This window comes from Chelonoidis abingdonii, chromosome 1 (assembly GCF_003597395.2).
Source record: "Chelonoidis abingdonii isolate Lonesome George chromosome 1, CheloAbing_2.0, whole genome shotgun sequence".
In the NCBI taxonomy this organism is placed as follows: domain Eukaryota; kingdom Metazoa; phylum Chordata; order Testudines; family Testudinidae; genus Chelonoidis; species Chelonoidis abingdonii.
In genome coordinates, this window is record NC_133769.1 from 24428144 (window position 1) to 24448365 (window position 20222).

Genomic DNA, 20222 nt, shown 5'->3' on the forward strand with positions numbered 1-20222 from the left:
ATGAATGGCCAACATTTATGTTTCTATGCTCCTCTGAGTATTAAATATGTTCGTTGGGAATCATTTCCTTTGAATAATGTGCTTTGCTGTAGGCTGTGTTTTAATAATAAATCCTTATAAAAACAAGGGAGAGTTCTGATGCTGCTTCAGAATTTCTACATTCTGTTAAAAAACTGAATTGTCGGTACTCTTGTTAGCTAAGAAAGGTAATAAAGAATTAGAATAATCATATAGCGCTTCCAAAATGTTAAGTGCATGCTACAGCCTTTATTATGGAAACTATGAAATAACAGATATTGTTTGCTTAACAGTTTGTGTCACGAACAATATCTAACATTATAGACTAACTTTGGTACCATTCATAAACCACCTTTTTATCCTGTTTCAGTAGGAATTTTTTTTTTAAGCTTGAATTTGTTGCAGTGAAATAGCGCTAGGCCAGTGAAAATACATAACGGAGATATATTTAATATCAGCTGTTCTTGACTGCTCCTCAATCAGTTTGGCTGATTTCCTGCAGGTGCCCACCACAGATGGATCTTCAGTAGAGATTTGAAGGAGGAGAAGGTAATAGAATTATAGATTACTTCAGGGCATAAATTCCAATGCATAAGAGGCAACATGGAAGAAGGTGGTTTTACAGAGGTGTTTGTGGGCAAATATGTATTCAAGATAGGGTGACCAGATGAGAGGAAGAAAATATCAGGACACGTGGGGAGGGGTTGCTGGCAGAGCAAAAAACAAAACAAAACAAAAACACTGGAGTGCCGCCTGTGGAGCAAAAAATCCCCCCAAAAAGAGAGTGCTGTTGGCAGAGCTAAAAAATACCACAAGAAACCAGAGTGCCACCAGCGGAGCAAAAAACAAACAAACCCGCAGTGTGAAATATTGGGACAAATTGCATCCTGACCAAACATTGGTTGGGACACGGGACAAATGCCTAAATATCGAGACAGTCCTGATTTTATCGGGACATCTGGTCACTCTAATTAAAGACTAGGATAATTGGACAAATGGACAGTGAAAGGGAATTGTGGTAGGGGGGATATGGGATAATTTGGTATTTCTTATGTCAAAATTTCCAGTTATTCGGAAATATGACTATGTACACAGCTATATTCTTGCATTGTACACAGGGCCCTGATTATTAATAGTCTGTTGAAAAGCTTAGGAAAAATTTCTGCAGGTTACTTACATATGTACACAATAGATTTTTCTCCATTCCCCACACCCATAGGGAAAGGAGCTAATGAAGTCAGCATAACCCCATGCAATCTAGTGATTGATAGGCCTCTCCGATCCATCCTCTGACTAAAGAAAAGGGAAGACAATGAGTGGCCTAGGCCAAATCTTCCTTCAACGGGCTTCAGAATAATGTTGCATTATTCTCAGTGACCCATAAAATGATGCTATAGTGGTGTTAGTTATTATAAGCATTTTGATATAGCACCATAGATTAAAAACATGGGGGCAGATCTTCAGCTGGTGTAAATCGGCATTGTTTGATTGACATCAGTGGGAGCCAGTTTAAATCAACTGAGCCTGGACTATAGCTTCTGCCCAGACTTTGTCTTTATAATCTAAATTAGAAATATGCAGAGAGAGAGATGGCATTATGGAATGATATGAAAAGATTACACAAAATAAGGTGAGGAGTATGGCTCTACTTCATTCAAGATATTGCGGAAACTGCAGATCCCGCAAAATTAGGCTTCCACTGCGTTTGATGGTGGGAGCCCCCCTCTCAGCCCCAGGCTGCTGCTGACAACCCTCCGCTCCCGCTCTCAGCACTGGGCTGCCAATAGCTAGAGCCCCTTCTCTCAGACACGTTTCCTGCTCTCAGTCCCAGGCCCTTGTTCTCAGCCCCAGGCTCCTGCTGTCAACCTTCTTCCAAATGACCACAAATAATAGGGTCCATCATTACTTTTCCATGATTTTACAAGGCTTTTCCGCAAGTCAGCGGCAATATTTTGACAATCATCCAGTAAATCAAGTATAGCCTTCGTCTATTTGATTTCACAAGGAACATATCTTAGGGAATTTACCTTTTACTTTTCTAAGGCATGTAGGTCCTGGAAAGATGCAAATTTAGACATGAGACTCGCTTACTCATAGACTTCTCTTACAAAGAGTATTTATAGAACCCAGAAAAACAGAAATCTTTTAGATTCTAATCCCTGTAAATAAAATCTCCAAGACAGTTGTTCATGGTTGAGATGCAATTGATTATACTGTTAAAATACAAATAACATCTACCATACCACATCCTAGGAAGTCACTTTGTTGAAAAGTTATGATACAGGATGAGAAAGCAGTAATTCATGAACATTTTGTAAAATATTTATAAGTAAGCTAAATCCAGAAAAGTTATATTAGCTTTAAATATTTTATTTCTTACTCCTAATGTAGTTTGAACAGCAAGAGGAATGTTCACACTTTGCAACCAGTCCTTCTCTGAAAAATAAAAATTGTAAAGTTCCGTTTGCAGCATCTCAGGGTTACAAAATGGGAATATATGAAAAGCCGCTAACAACATTCAGGCTGGGGAAAAGTATAAACCTCCTTACATTTATCTCTGTCATTTTTTTCAGAAATGGCAATTATCCTCTCCAGTTTTGAATTTTTTAATCAGCTACAAGCTGTTTAATATCCTTCTGTGTATTTTTATTGCATTTCTTTACAAAATGGGCTTTGCTACTAGCTATTGAGAGGAGAAAGAAACTAGACACAAAATATATATTAAAACACTATGAAAGGTTATACTTTGCTCATTTAAATTCATGGGTGAAACATGCAAAGACAGCAGTTCTTAGTCTGACCAAGTGTATTTAATTTTATAATCTGTGGGTTCAAGTTCAGTCATGTCTACAAGTTCGCCATCATGATTGGTAGCTGCATCTAAAACAGACATAGACTCATCAAAATATAGGGCTGGAAGAGCTCATCAAGTCCTGAGTGGAAGCAGAAGCAATACCTATACCTAGACCATCCCTGGCAAGTGTTTGTCCAGCCTATTCTTAAAAACCTCCAGTGATGGTGATTCTACAACCTTCCTTAGAAACCCATTTCAGAACTCACCTATCCTTACAGTTAGAAAGTTTTTCCTAATATATAACCTAAAAATCTCTTGCTACAAGTTAAGCCTGTTGCCTCTTAAGAACATAAAAACAGCCATAGTGGTCCAGACCAATGATCCATCTAGCGTATCCTGTCTTCTCTCAGTGGCCAATGCCAGATTCTTCAGAAGGAATGAACAAAACAAATTTTGAGTGATCCATCCCCTATCGTCCAGTTCCAGCTTTTGGCAGTCAGTATTAGGGCCCCCCAGAGCCTAGGGTTGCATCCCTGACCATCTTGTCTAATAGCCGTTGGTGGACTTACCCTCTAGAAACTTATCTTTTTTTTTCCACTCAGTTATATCTTTGGCCTTCACAACATCTCCTGGCAATGAGTTTCACAGCTTGACTGTGTTGTATGAAGAAGTACTTACTTTTGTTTGTCTTAAAGCTACTATTAATTTAATTGGATGAACCCTGGTTCGTGTGTTATGTGAAGAAGTAAATAACACTTCCCCATTCACTTTCTCCATACCATTCATGATTGTTTAGGCCCCTTAACTGTCTCTATTTTTTTAAGCTGAACACTCCCAGTCTTTTAATCTTTCATCATATGGAAGCTGTTTTTGTTGCCATTCTCTGTACCTTTTCCAATTCTAATGTATTTTTTTGAGATGGGGTGACCAGAACTGCATAGAGTATTTGAGGTATGGGCATACTATCAGTTTATGTAGTAGCATTATGACATTTTCAGTCTTAGTATCTATCCCTTTCCTAATGGTTCCTAATGTTCTGATAGCTTTTTTGACTACCATTGCACATTGAGTGGATGTTTTCAGAGAACTTTCCACAATGACTCCATTACTATGCACTTATCAGTATTAACGTTCATCTGCCTTTTTGTTGCCTAGTCCTCCAGGGCAGTGAGATCCCTCTGCAATTCTTCAGTCATCTTTGGACTTAACTATATTGAATAATTTTGTATTTTCTTCAAATTTTGCCACGTCACTGTTCACCCCCTTTTGCAGATCTTTTATCAACAGCTCAGATCCCAGTACAGATGCCTAGGAGACCCTGTTATTTACCTCTCTCCATTGTGAAAACAAACCATTCTTGTCCTATCTTCAGTGGACATGGAGAATAATAGATCACCATTCTCTTGATAACACCTCTTTAACATTATTTGAAGACTCCTATCCCCCATCGGGCTTCTTTTCTCAAGATTAAAGATGCCCAGTTTTTTAACCTTTCCGTAAGTCAGGTTTTCTAAATCTATTATCATTTTTGTTGCTGTTCTTTGGACTCTCTCCAATTTGTTCACTACTTTTCTAGAGTGTGGTGCCCTTAACTGGACACAGCACTCCAGCCTCATGAGTGCTGAGTACAATTGCCTTCCATGTCTTATGATACTCCTGTTAATATACCTCAGAACATTAACTTTTTTTGCAACTGCATCAGACTTTTTATTCACATTCAATTTGTGATCTGCTGTAACCCCCAGATCTGTTTCAGGAGTACTACCACCTAGTCAGTTATTCCCCATTTTGTACTGGGTATTTGATTTTTCCTTCCCAATTATAGTACTTTGCATTTGACTTTACATTTTGTGTTTATTTTGCATACACTATGAAAGAGTTCATTACTGGAAGTATTTAACTGCTGTCCTATATTTCCCAGCTAGTAAAGCCATGGGATTCCTTGAAATTAAATGGAACTGAAACGTATATGCCTCAAGCCAGGAAAAGAAGACCAGACATGGCTGCTAATACATGGATTTTCTATGACATAGTTGTCTGACTTAGCCTGTGGAGAGGACCAAGTTAATTTTTAATTATAATCTGTGGGATGCATTTAGGAACCCAGTACCATTTAGTCTCCTTCATGCACAGTAGCTCTTTCACTTGTTACAATGGGAGATTGGTAGAATGTGCATGGTAACTTAAGAACATAGTAACTTATAGGACTCTGTCCTGCAAGCTGTTGTGCTTGGCTTTAGTGGGGCTCCACATTGGCACAGGTGTGCCTACCCATGTTGAGCAATTTGTGAGATTGGGTCCTTAGTAAAGTAACTGTTACGTTCAGCATCTACCTGGAAGGAGCGATTTTAGGGGCACAACTATTTATGCCCTTTGTTTATTTGGCCATTTCTGCATACATTTACCTGCTTTGCACAAACATTTGCAATAGTATCACATGTTAGGCACACAGCCTATACTACCAAGCAGGGCCGGCTCTAGCCATTTCGCCGCCCCAAGCACGGCGGCACGCTGCAGGGGGCGTTCTGCCTCTTGCCAGTCCCGTGGGACCAGCAGACCCTTCGCAGGCATGCCAGTGGGAGAGCAACTGGAGCCGCCTGCTGCCCTCCCAGTGACGGGCAGAGCGCTCCCCGCAGCATGCTGCCCCAAGCACGCGGTTGGCACGCTGGGGCCTGGAACCGGCCCTGCTACCAAGGTATGTGGTGCAATTCACATCTTTGTAGAGCTATTATTTCAGGCTGCCAGCAGGCTCAGGAAAATGTTCTGTTGGTTTATGCCTCTTCATGTTAGGGATGTTTATTCACACAACCAAAATAGCTATAAACTTACCTGATTAATTTTTTTTAAGGGAAAGTTGCATTGTACAGAAAGTTAATTTGTCATGGAAGCCAGAAAATTATCTCAGGTGGGTTGGATATGGTCAGTTGTATGTCTCTACTTCTCCACAAAAACAGAGGCTACTTCTCATCCTAAGTTCTTGTCTCAAGTTCTCATCCCTCAGGTTAAGTATCCTTAGCTCTTACAGCTAGTGCCAGTGGTCCTTTCCTTTTCTTTCTAAAATAAGCTCAATGTATAATTTTGCTAAACCTTATTACAGCCTTTTATAGAACATGTTCCATTTTTTTGTATTTCTCCTCTGTGATGTTGCTTCTGATTTTTGTATCAGAAGATTTAAATATAATCCATTTCTGTTAAATGAATTTCCATGATTAAAGTCTCAGGGCCCAGTACTGCTCGTACTCATGTCACTGAGTGTTCTCCCTTTGACCTCAGTGAGAGCAAGATCAGGCTACTAACAGGCTGCTTGCCAACCTTTTACAGATATAGTAGGCACCAATGGGGAGAAAATTGGTGCACGCCTTTAAAGAACATTGAAATGAATTAGAGTAGCAGAACATTTTAAGAGAGGGGAAAATGTCAAGTGTTTTGCTTAAATAAAATTTCCTTCCAGTAGGAGTATTTGTCATGCATATGAAATCGAATATAGTACAGTTTCAGCCTTCTAAAGTGTAAACGTAATTGTTCTATCATAGTCACAAAATAGCATCCTATGTCCAAATGTCAATTAATGCTAGGAACATAATGATTTTTTGATAGGGAAATACTGTGGCTTGTACATATTCTTTCTGTGATTTCTCTGACTGCTCTTTAGATCAGATCTTTAAAAAAAGTTTTTTCCATGCTACAATATATAACAATGTGCAGAGTACAATTTTGGTATGTTGCACTTGTGCTTGCAGGTTGGCAGTTCTTTTCCTCAACCACAGGGGTCAAATATTAAGGCTGATCTTAAGTTCAGTTATTGAATCTGTGCATAAGTAGTAGAAGGTTATGGATATCATTTATTGTTAATATATATAGTTACACTTTCATTTGAAATTACGTTTTTACAAAAGTATCAGGTCACTTTTTTTCATGTAGTGTTGTAAGGATTTGTGGTGCGTATTTTTGACACAAGGTGAAATAAATGGCTGTTTTGAGAAGGTGGTTGTAAACCAAGACTTCATTTTTAGGGTCAGGAATTCACATACACTACTAAACGTAGTTACGTCAGAGCCGTTTCCACAAGGTGACTGATTCTAGCTTATGTCAGTAGGCAGACTACATCTGTTGTTCTGTAGCTGGCATTTTCTCAGGCTGCCAGAAAGCATCTGCATCAGTGGGTATGTTTCATGCATTAGAGAGAGCAGGGAGAGCAAGAGCTGCAGGACCTTTACTCTTTTCAGCCAATCAGAAAGGATGGTTAATTCCTATCACTAGCAGAGCATTTCTGTGCAGCTTTCCTCCAGCCCTCACTTCTCTGTATTCTTGTAATAAACTAGCAGGAGTAGGCATGGTCTAGTCCTATGCATAAAGCCTGTGGTTAGAAACAAGGTTTGGTAGTGCTGAAGTAATGGACTGAGTAGCTCAGCTTGGACAGCTGCAGAGCAGAGACTTGCATGGAAGTCCTGACCATCCAGGAAACTAGCACATAGGTACTTTGTGTGTCTGTTGGGATGTTTATTGTAGAAGTCAGTTGCTTTTGATTTTAACTAAAGCTTGCAATTTATTTATAAGCTTTTGTGGAATTGGAACAGAAATGTTTTGAAGTTGATGAAAAACAGTGGGGGTAAAAAAGATTATTTTGACAGGGAAGTAGGAGTAATTGTAAGGACAAAAGTATTTTGTTTTTATAACCATTGGCTGTTTCCACTGGCATTTGATATGATGGGGATAATCAGGCTGGGGAGGATATTTGCTCATGGTTGCAGGACAGGCTTTCTGTATACAGAGCCCAGGTACTTTTGTGAAAGGGTTCAGCTACAACTGTCTTTTGTTTTGCGTGATTTGAGGTTGAATGTGCGATGCAACAAGTTAGAAATCAATCCAATTGTGATGTTTCATCTTGGGGAATATCTCTGTGAATGGCATGTCAAGGGTTTTCTATATTATCCCTCCTCCCTCATGTTAAACAGTAAGAATTGCAGCTATTTATAGATTTTTGCCTATAGTAACAAAATGTGGTCCATCAGTTAGTTAACTGAGATGGAGGGGAAATATTTCTGGAAATGTTTATTACATAAATTAGATTTGATTTATGTATCTGTTTTTAATCATGGAATATGATGCATTCAATTCACAGCAGAGCAGTGATTCAATGTCTAAGCTGGTTTGCTCTAAAGTAATAGTGAGACTGGAGAGACGGTATGTTCAACCTGCTTCCTGTCATCTATGTGCAAGTTTGTAAATTTTTTTGAGATGCTATCACCTTACTATTGATTTGATTTCAGTGGTGGAAATGAAATAAGCACACTTGATTGCTATTATATATTTTCCACATGCAAGGATCATTTATAGTGAACATGGCACTGATTATTTATTATTTTTGTGAGCGTTCGGGACATTTGAGAGTGTTTTAGTTACCTTGTATTCTGACTGCCTTTGGAGTTAGAGCTTTTCACATGTCATACAGGGGCAGTTTGGAGAAGGGAATTAGCTTTTAATAAGCTGATGAGCAATGGCTAAGGAATCATGCAGAGCATAATACATGTTATCTGCCTGTGCAGTAAAATACTTTGACATCTCTGTCTGTGGTTCATTTTGTTTCATAGATGTCTGGTTTTTTTAACTTTGTGGATTTTACTACTCAGTTGTCATTAAGTATTTTCATTCTTGAAAATAATTGTTTATCAATGAGAAATTACATTATTATGCTGAGTGCATTTCTGTAGCTAAAAACCATCTTTGTCCTGGCAGTAGTATAAAGGAAAGTGATCTGTACTGCAAGTGACTGATTCTGTTGCAAGCAAGGCGATGATTTAATTTTTTTTTAAAAAGAAGTTAAAATCTGTGACTATCTTTGTTTGGTCTTTTATTCAGTGGCCTCTTGTCGCTTTTACAGGAGGCATCGTTGATAAGGACCTTCGTCGCTACCTCAATTTACGGTTCCAGAAAGGTTCGGTGGACCACGAGCTACAGCAGATCATACGAGACAATCTCTACCTGCGCACAGTGCCATGTGAGTATGAGGAAGATTATATGCTCTTTTTCTGGATGAGGTGACCAATTACCAGAATGAACGTAGATGCCAGTTAAAAATCACAAAAGCATCAAAATACTAAGAGGTGGGGGGATTTTTAATGGACAGAGCAGCTTCTTTCTCATTTGTGGCTTGGTGTGGACCGAATTATTGTTTAGAGACTACTCAAAATAATTCAGAGGCAATTTCTAGCATTGGAAGCTGTAACTGTGGCAAAGCAGGTATTTCTGAGTACAGTGGCTTCTTCTGTAGTTGGTCTGGTTCTAAAAAATTAAAATACAAATGATTTGACCAATTTACAGGACAGTTAAGCTGGTATCTGATAGTTGGAATTTTATCCACACCATATAGAATCCATAGAGTTTTATCATTTATGTATTATATTGGAGGAGATGGAAATGTAATAGGAGGAGGAAGAAGGAAATATAGAAATTAAGAGACAGCTTAGTTTAGTTGCAGCAGGTATGGTCTCAAGTGTTTAACTTGTCTAGCAGCTGCATGAAGTTTTTGGTGGAATACAAGTCAACTATATTTAGATCTGGAGCCTTGATATAAACTTTTTTGGTCTTATTTTTAGTAGTGAACCAACTGGCATATTTGTAGACTAGCCATATAAAAAGTAGTAATATAAGAAATGGCAGATTAGCAGCACCAAGTCTTTTAGAATAGAGTTGTTTGGTGACTGACAATATGTCTGTCAAAACTGATACCCCTGGCATAGTGTAATAGCTTGATAAATGTAATCCAAATCCCAAACTGCTGCATTTAAATCAGGAAGTGCAGAGTGTGCACCCTTGAACTTGCAGGTGTGATGGGCTGAGGAAGATGGATTAAAGTAAGTGACTGTACTATTTACACAGTAACGGGTGAATGCACTTTGAAAGCTGTGATGTTGTCAGTGTTCCTATCTGAGTTTTATCTTTCGTGATATAAAAGAAAGGAGATATGTAGCACTAAAAAAGAGGCACAATCCTTTTTCTATTTTTTGAAGCTGAAGGTAAATAAATGTAATACCTTACTTTCAGGTGTACAAGCTGCCCTGGTAGGACAAAAGGATGCTTATATATTATCTAGATGATCAGAAACATTATTTTTGTGTGAGTTGTAATCAGCTGGGTTTGCTTTAAATGCACTGTGAAGAAGAATAGTGGATCCAAGCAGAGGTGAAAATGCAAAAATGTTTTGAGACCAGGGCCTCACTCAATATGGTATAGTTAGAAGTTATCTAAACATAGGGGTCTATCGAGGGCCATTGACACAATAGGTTGGGTATTTATAGCACCCCTCTTCAATTTAGAGTATCAACCTAAATGGATGGATTGCCACAGATATTTTACTTCTGGAGATATGGATTTTAAAAGACAGTGTGACCAGTGTGAAAACATTAGTCCCTGCTACCTGGCATCCTATGGTGTGGTTTGATAGGGGGAGAACATCTGAGCAGCAGGAGTTTCAGTAGTCACCATTTCTCATGTAGTGAGTAAGTTAGACTTAGCGCTATATCATGCCCTCAATCCACACATGCAAACTCCAGTGACATAAGTGGAAGCTATGTATGTACACTAAGGGCATGATATGACCTGAAGATTTTTCTAAATCAAGAAATTAACTAGGCCAGTAAAATACGGCATTGCATACTATAGTATATACAAGGAGGTATGTTACCAAGCAGGAGCAAATGTATCACTGAAAAATGATAGGTGCAGTAGGACTATGCAGAAGGATAGTACACTTACATACAGGTTGGCTTCCAGAGTAGATAGAATTTGAATTGATTGAAATGAACTAGAGGTAAAGAACAATCACAAGAAACTGTTATAGACGCACTTGGATAGGATAAGAAAGCTGACCAGGAAATATTTATACTGATAAGAGAACCTGAAAAATCCAAGAACATAAATCAGAAGAGATTTCAATTACTTTGATAGTGACATGGATGACAATTGTTGAATTACTAAGTAACCAGGCATGTTCTTGGAGACAGTGTAAAACCGTTTTCCTACTCCATTTGCAGGTGGTAGGAAAAAAACAACTATGGTCTGGTAATCATGACATCTTGTTCAAAATGTTCTTAAAACCGTTGGAAAGATAGCGTCTCCAAAATATGGGAATTTTAAAATAAAACAATTAAGAGAATACACAGTGAGTTCACCTTTCATTTTTGTTTAAAAGTTTACTTACACCCAAATAATAAATATTTAAAAGGACATCATCATGTACAACAGGCCCCACTTTGTCCATTTGTTTCTTAAAACTGTCAGAATTTTACAATATATCTTACATGTAGGTTTATTCTGCTTCCAGTGTTCATGCGTAAGTCCAGTCAATATTAACAACATATACACCTGCACATTTAGAGGAGAATGCACTCCTAAACTATTTTCTGTTTTTAATATACCTTATTAACTTATTTTTTAAAAATTATCAAGGGCCTGGTTTTTCAGGGAGGCTGAGCAGTGAAAGCTCCCATTGTCTTAAATTTGTGCGTCGGGCAGTCAGCACTTCTGAAACTTTATTAGAAGGTAAAAGTCATGGTTGACAATACAAAATGATTTCTTTTATAAACAGTAAAGAGACGATCTCACAGGTATAGAGCAAGATTATCAAATAAACTATTCCATTGCCAGTAGATCTAAGAAAGATGATAAATGTAGCTCATGTATAGGCTTCCCACAAATCCTGCCACAAGACATAGCAGTAGCCAGGGGTGAAAATAATATGAAACACTTACTGGTATGGGGGCCTGGCTCTGGGCCCCCGGAAAGGATGGGGCCTTGGACAGAAGGGGTAGGGCTTGGGGGTCCCCCCAGCCAGCCCATCCATGCTTCCTGGCTTGTGCCGCCCTTTTAAATCGCCGGCCCCGGAGCAGCCGCCCCTTTTGCCTCACCCACCATCCGGCAGGGCTGCTGATGGGGGGACAAAAGGGGCAGCGACATCGAAATGCTGCCGCAGCAGCGCTTTAAGGAAAGTCCTTTGGCACGGCAGCACTTTAAGGAGAATTACACCCCCACTGTCATCACAGTAAAAGATCTGTAAACTGAGAATCAAATTAAGACAGAGGCACACAGCTGTTGTTGGAGTGTGTCGAAGCTTTATGCACAACAAAAAACAGAGGGCCAGATTCTCAGCTGTTATAAATCAGGGTAGGCCTTTAGAAGTCAGTGGAGTTTGGCAAACTTTTACCAGCTACAAATTTGGCCCACTGAAATATGTTTTCCCTTTTGTGGGCAAAGAGACTAAACAGGCAGAAATGCATAAAGATATGCAAAAATAAGGAGAGTGGGTCAAATTCCCTGCTCATAATCCAGTGGGTTTTGTGGGTGTGACTCAAATCAGATTTTGGATTTTTGAGGCTTACTTTCCTTGCATTTTGTTCATGTGTTTGGCCTTGCAATGCTGTTTTCACCAAAGGGGAGCTGGCCATATGACCCAATGGCCCAAATGCCGCCTTCAGTACGTGTGTCACAGTAGTCATAGACATATGAAATAGATTTTCACTACATTGTCAATGGAAATTACATGCACATATCAAATGGCACAATTTGGGGCTATATATGTAAGGCTTTTGCAGTGAAGCAGCAGTTAACTAACACAACCCAGAGCTGTGGTGACAGCATTAATGAAGCTGATGCACAAACAAGGAAATGAAGAAAATGGTATGTTAATTTGAAACTGCATAAGAAAAGAGATAAAAGCAGCAAGGGACACAATCTACATGATGATGCTTTAAATGCTTCAACTATTACAAACAATGGAGAGCAAAACAAAGTATTTAAAACAGAGATGGCCCTTTGAGCAGTGGGAGGGACACTGCTATATCCCGTCACAGCAATGCAAAGGTCCTTCCCGAAGACCAGCAGACAGAGTTAACTCCCTTTATAGTATCAGAGGGGTAGCCGTGTTAGTCTGAATTTGTAAAAGCAGCAGAGAATCCTGTGGCACCTTATAGACTAACAGACATTTTGGATCATGAGCTTTCGTGGGTGAATACCCACTTGCGTCACCCACGAAGCTCATGATCCAAAACGTCTGTTAGTCTAAAGGGTGCCACAGGACTCCCTTTAAAGATTACCCACAGCTGTTTAGATGATGCTGGGCTCTGGACAATCAGACTCTTGAAAGAAAGCCAGGGAACTCTGTAAAAAAGTTGTTGGAGGGGAGAGGAGCCTGTTGGAGCACAAATCTCAATGTGCAGTTGTTAGTAGTTGAACTGTCCTTTTCTTGTTTGTTTTTTTTATTATGGACAGTTCACCCTTAGTGTAATCGGATGGCAGAGGCTTATTGAGGGGTGAGGAGCAATGGCCACGGAGGTGTTATGCTGCACAATATCCTCTTGAGGAGGTGTGTGGTGAGATATGGCAGTTGCTAAACCATAGAAAAGTTATAGCAAGCATTTACTCCGCTGTAACTGTCCTGGTGCTATCTGGGATGGAGGAGGGGCCATAGACACTCTTCTGAGGCCATAAGTGCTAGGGGCAGCATTTGTCATGCTGTATCTTGTGCTACATAGGGCTTGTAGCCACACTGCAGATGCCACATGCACAGAGCATGAGAGAGGAAGTGGTTGTTCATTCTTCCTTATTCTTCATGCAGAGATAGTCCTATCTGAGACCTAACTAGCAAGGATAAAGTGTTGTGGAAAACACTGGCTTAGAGGAAAATCTTTTGTTGTTGGTGGTGTTGGTGGTAAGGACCTAGTCAGTCCCACTGAGAACATATCGGAGGTGAGGTCTTTTGAAAATGCGGTGCTGTGTATACTTTAGCATCATGGGACAATAATGCCTGATTAGACTCTCTGGGTACTAGTAAGATGCACATCATTTATAACAATAATAATACATTCATTGTTATTTATTATTTATGATCAATAATAAGAGCATATGAAAGTGAAAGGATAGCTAATACTGGACATAAGACAATCTCAGTCACCTACCAAAGCTAGCATCTGGATGGAGGCTGGTTTTGTTTTTGAGATAGGACAGCAAGGGTGATCTAAGAATTATAATTAATAAGTAGCAGTTGATTTTCATCCTTCTGTGAAAACAACAAGGAAGAAGATTAATCTGACCAAAGGATTATGTGCATGTGCAGGCATCACACTGCATGATCCTGGTAGAAATGGTAAAATATTTGAGATTTATAATCAGTATGGTGTAAAAATATACCTCCAAGAGTGTTCAAAGGAGAGTGTATAGAGGAGACAGATTTTTTCTCACAAATTAGCTCAGTGTCAAAAATATCTTTTGATGAGTGAAAAATGACTGCATGACTCTGTTCTAAAATAAACAAATTAAAAAGGCCAGATATTGGCAGTTAAGAGTTGCACTTACTCGTCACGTGGCACTATTGTTAGAATAAAATAACCTGTTCTTAGCACCCGAAAAACAACGAAGAAGAGTCCACATCAGTGAAAATCACAGCTACTAGCTTTAATGAATGTTTTGTTCTTGCATACAGAAGTGTTAGTTATTGCACTGACTTGACTTTGATGGCTCAGAATAAATCAAGGCAGGGCCCTTGGGGAATGTTCTTGTTATTTATCTAACATGGACACATGCCAAAGTTGAAAATGAGTGTATTTAAAGTTGAGTCATTGGCAGCTATGTTCAATATTGATGTATCTTGAGCAAAAATAAAACAAATCATGTGGAAGTGTTAGTAAGATTGAGTTTCATTATTATTTCTACTTATATTGCGGTAATACCTAAAGTCACCACTGAGATGATGGCCCATTGGACGAGGTGCTGGACACATAATAAGAGACAGTCACTATCCCGGATAACTGACAACCTAAACAGATAAGACACAGTAGCTCGCAACCTTTCCAGACTACTGTATCTTTTCAGGAGTCTGATTTGTCTTGTGTAGTCCCAAGTTACACCTCACTACTTGCTTACAAAATCAGACATAAAAATACATACGTGCACAGCACACTATTACTGAAAAAATGGCTGACTTTCTCATTTTTACCATCTAATTATGAAATAAATCAATTGGATTATTGTACTTACATTTCAGTGTATAGTATAAAAAGTCATTGTCTATATGAAATTTTAGTTTGTACTGACTTCACTAGTATTTTTTATGTAGCTTGTTGTAAAACCAGGCAAATAGGTAGGTGAGTTGATGTAAACCCCTGGAAGAGCTCTCCGTATCCCCCAGGGTACCTGTACCCCTGGTTAAAAACCACTGAGAAGAAAGGCATGGAAATGAAATCAAGGCACGGAGAGGTGAAGTGACTTGCCCAAGTTTATACAGCAGGTCAGTGACTGAGGTGCGAACACAATGCAGGTTTCCTGACTTTTACCCACTGGGTCGTTCTCCCTCTCCCATTAGCGGTAATATAACATCTGGTTATATTAAATGATACTGGGAAATAGAAATACTCACAATACTATTTAAAGTTTTCCAGTATAAATATGTTAATCAATGTTAAAAATGATAATGTACTGGTTTTATGTATCCTTTTTATGGATTTTTCATTATAATTTTACGGATTTGTTTTCTTGTTATGCAAAGATGCATCCTAATCTTTTATTGTTGTATAAGGGTCTGGTCCAATGCCCATCAGAGTCCCATTGGCTTTATGGGGTATCGGCTCAGGCTCAAAATGCGCTGGCACAGGAGCTTTTTGATATAGTTGGTTTGAGAAAGTGGATAATGAGGAAGAAGAATTTGGAGATTTAATTTTTGAATCAATCAAGATTTTGGATTAATTAATATCCAGGGTAAACATATGTCAAAATGGAGTCTGCAAATTGGGAAGAAGCATTGTACAGTTGATAGTCTTCAGGAGGTAAAAGAGACAGGATTTCTGTAAACCTTTCTCAGGTAACTTGTAATGAGTATTTCCAGAAGGTGTCTAACCTCAGCTACTCAATCGTTTATTCTGCTTTGGCAGCAGAGTCCTTTGGCACCTGATAGATTAACAGATGTATTGGAGCATGAGCTTTCATGGGTGAATACCCACTCATTCTGCTTTGTGCATATGTGTTAAATATTTATCTTACAATTATAGACGCCAAAGAAAAACACATGGTATTCAAGGAAAGAAAGTGGTATGTGATGTGGTATAAGAATTGTAGTGTGATCCTTTGATATAATAAAGGAAGGAGTAGGATTTTATACATTGTATTTCCTTAGGAAGGTAACATGAAAACTGTGGTATTTGCAGTGCCTCTGCAGCTGCTTTTGGTTATAACAGCCTCTGCTTTCTTGCATTCCTTACCCCAAAAATCAGAACTCTTGAAATCACAAGTCACTTTTGAATATCAGGAACCAATTTATTTAACTCGCACACTGGCCAATGTGTACCACTGCCCTCAAAGCACCTGACCCTGCACCCCTAAAATCAGTGGGAGTTTTAACAATGACTTTAATAGGAGCAGGCACAAGCTCTAGAAGCGGGTAACCCTGTCTTTCTTTAGAATAAGATATATCACATAACTAGCTTAAGTGATGTAGGCTGTTGTATCTTTGCAGCCATTTGGAGGTTTTCAGACAACGCCACCTGCATGCTGCTTGGCTTGCTAATAATGCCTGAATGTATGTAGCCAGAAATTTGCTCTTGCACGGTACGCTTATGGTCACAATTGAGAATTTTTGAGACAATATTTGTTGCTTAGATGAATTATTTTACACTGATCCATTTTTTTCTGAAATCAACAGCTCCCACTTTTTCTTATGAGCTCTTTCTAATATATTGTGCTTTTCTGCATAGATCCTTTCATATTTGTGAGCTGCTGAGAAGAAGTGGTATCTGTGATTTAGGTCTAACTTTGAGGCGTCCATATAGTTTTGCAACATGATACCAAATGGATCAAAGACAGTGATAGTTTTAAATGAATCTTGATGATATCAGTAATTTTGTTGATTACTTGATATATGTATAGAAACATTTACAGATCAAGAACAGTGGGTAATAGAAGAGGTCACAACTAACTTACGTTGCAAGCTGGGCATGAGTAAGGGCTCTGAAGTGGAATTCAGGGTATTGGCTTTAGCCTATAAAGTCCAAAATGGTTTTAGTTATCTGGGAGATTATTTCTGTCTCTCTGACACACAGCCACAGTGAATATTGCCAACCCAAAGCAGCCAAACATCATGTCACACTTCCAAAAATCATGAGATTGGCTTAGAAATCAAGAGATTTTTTAAAAATAAATTATTGATCCTTCCTGTTAACCTTCTAGGTTTTTGAACCTTTTGGGTATACTTAGGTCACATTTTCAAGCTTTTATCTGCAACCATGAGGGATAGGAATGCACTTTTTTAATGAAAGTTGAGAGTCTCACGTAATCACATGACTCCAGGAGCTAGTGTGTTCAGAAAAATCACCAAATATTGTGAGACTTCTTATAAAATCACAAGAGCTAGCAATGCAGAACAGAGCTGAGAATGGCAGAGGTGCTCGAACTGAAATTCCCTTGATATAAAGAAGAGGAAAGTGCTAGGAGACTATCTCCTATGAGGGGTCCTTTATTTGGGAAATTGCTCCACCAGAGCCCAGATTTGTTAACCTTCTGGGCATGCTGCAAAACTCATCTATTTTCTCTCTCCTTTTAGCCTGTTGAATGTGGAGTGGGCTGACGTAGATATATTCATGGGCAGTCTTTTGCTTATTTGATGATTTTACTTGATCAGATAGGTGCTCAAAGCAAATTTTCAATATTCAAAATAATGAGACAGCAAATGGGAGTGGTTTTTAAATAGACATTCAATTTTTATGCCTAAAATGAAGCTACTGAATCCATATTTAGGCACCTAAAAATACTCAATATAGATTTAGGCAATGAGATATGAAAACATATGTCAAAGTTTCAGTCTGTAACCACAGCAAACCAAATTTCAGTTGTTGGAATTAGGGAAGCCTGCCATACAGTAAACTGACCACTAGAAACTTGTCAGAATGAATATCATGAAGTTCAGAAATGTGATAAGTATTCAACTGTTCATATGCCTCTCTAAATCCTAGCCAAACCATTGACCTCATCTTCAATTCTCCCAGACTCCCCGCTTGTTCACATTTCCCTCTGAAAATAACACTGAAAAGTCCGGTGGACTTAAAGATTAACAGATTTATTTGGGCGTAAGATTTCATAGGTAAAAAACCCACTTCTTCAGATGCATGGAGTGAAAATTACAGATACAAGCATAAATATACTGGCACATGAAGAGAAGGGAGTTACCTTACAAGTGGAGAACCAGTATTAACAAGGCCAATTCAATCAGGGTGGATGTGGTCGACTCCCAATAATTGATGAGGAGGTGTCAATACCAAGGGAGAGAAAATTGCCTTTGTAGTGAGCCAGCCACTCCCAGTCTCTATTCAAGGCCAAATTAATAGTGTTAAGTTTGCACATGAATTGTAGCTCGGCAGTTTCTCTTTGAAGTCTGCTTTTGAGGTTTTATGTTGCAGGATGGCTACTTTTAAATCTGTTATTGAATGCCCAGGGAGATTGAAGTGTTCTCCTACTAGCTTTTGTATGTTACCGTTCCTGATGTCTGATTTATGTCCATTTATTCTTTTACGTAGAGACTGTCCAGTTTGGCCAATGTACATGGCAGAGGGACATTGCTGGCACATGATGGCATATATCACATTAGTAGATGTGCAGGTGAATGAGCCCCTGAGGGTGTGTCTGATGTGGTTGGATTCTATGCTGGTATTGCTAGAGAAGATCTGGGGACAGAGTAGGCAACAGGGCTTGTTACAAGGATTGGTTCCTGCGAGAGTGTTAGAGGTACAGTAACCCCTGATATGGAGAACGTAGAAATGTCAGGGTAAATTACGTTATTTTTTAATGAAGGCTGTAAGATTCATAGCTCCTTTCTTGCAATGATAGCCTTGAGAATGGAAAGTGAGTGCAGAGAATGAATGTTTGACGCTGATAATTCCTCAGCACAAGCACCTTGGTTCCACTTCTCCAACAGCAAGAGAACCATGGAGGCCCTTCAAACACTTGACCCTTTCTGTGTCAGAGGCCACATGCTAGAACACCATTCTGCCAAGCTTTAATAGCTTCATATAAGATCTTCGGGGTTCTGTAGATGATAAGCACATACATATCATAGCCCTTCTTGGAAGGTTTCTTGAGATCTAAAGTATTTTGTATTCTGTATTGACCTATACTACTTATAGAAGTCTTATCTATACTGATCTTGAATGTAGCTGAAAACTATGCTACCATACCCTTCAACTATGTGGTGTTCTTGACTGTTGGTCCTCAATACTGGGTCCTGTTGCATGTCAATCTGGCTGTGCAAATCATCTCTAAACTGGTATCCAGCCTCTGGAGGTTCTGCCATGCATAAGGCAAGTCCTACGCAATGTAGAGGTTTCCATACCATTGTCCCACATGAGGGAAAGAGCTGATATCTGGTTGGTCAAACAGTCTCTTAGGTTCATTGACAACCAGCATAGGTTAGAATAGCTTGGCCCAAAGCACCCCGGTTTTGACTTGTTGCAAATAGAAATGGGACACCAAACATTCCCCAGTTGCAGCTGATAAGTTTGTCCATGATTCCCAACCCTTATCTGGCTTTCCATCTTTTGTGACTATGATCTATTCAGATCTATTCAGACATAAAAAAAATTTAAAAAAAATTAAAGAGAAGGATGGCAAAAGGGCTCCACATGCAAGCGTGGCTGATAGTTTAAAACATTATGTAAAGATTTTGACTATTCCAATTATTTTAAGGCTTTGGCAAAGGAATAAAATTGCACTAATTGGACTTTAGTTTGTCGTACAAGAGTGTGGAATGAATGTTTTATCATTCCTCATTAAATCCACGTACCTACATATTACCATCGTCGGTACCTAATCATTCTTATTTTCACGTTATGAATAGCTTCAAATAATTTTAAGAGTGTCAAACAGAAGATTATCCTTTGTTTATTAATTTCAGTTCACAGTTATCATATCAGAAAGCACGAATGTGGTAACATAGACTGTGGCTTGCAATTATAGTTTTTTCACAAGAAAATAAAATGTAGAAATTGCTTTCCAAAAATATTTTTTGAACTAGGGACTACAAATGGAAGCTTAATTAAAAGAACTGGTGTGAATATATTATTAAAGCTGGGGAGCTAACACGATAAATTAGTAACAGCTTGAAAACCTTCAGATGCCTTGAGTTTGAATTGGCACTTCATATTAGATTAGTGGCCAACACTGGCAAGCTACCATTGGGAAGAAACTGGCAGTATTGTTGTAGCTATAATATCATCTTGGTTGTATCTGCAGTCTGAAACAGCAGTATCAAGTGTTCATGTTTTTGCAGTAAATGACTGTAAGCTTGTTTGGGCAGGGACCATCTTTTTGTCATGTTTGTACAGTGCCTAGCACAACGGGCTCCTAGACACTTTAAGAATACAAATAATTAATAATA

General features: G+C 38.8%; 1 protein-coding gene across 7 annotated transcripts in view; it reads left to right on the forward strand.

The window, feature by feature from the left end:
• The window catches only part of MAGI2 (membrane associated guanylate kinase, WW and PDZ domain containing 2), a 1226839-nt gene that overhangs the window by 356322 nt on the left and 850295 nt on the right, over positions 1-20222 (forward strand). For all 7 annotated transcript variants that reach the window (XM_075064467.1, XM_075064476.1, XM_075064468.1 and 4 more), the window contains exon 2: positions 8694-8810. In XM_075064467.1, coding sequence (XP_074920568.1) covers positions 8694-8810 — 117 coding nt within the window. The remainder of the gene's footprint in view (positions 1-8693; positions 8811-20222) is intronic.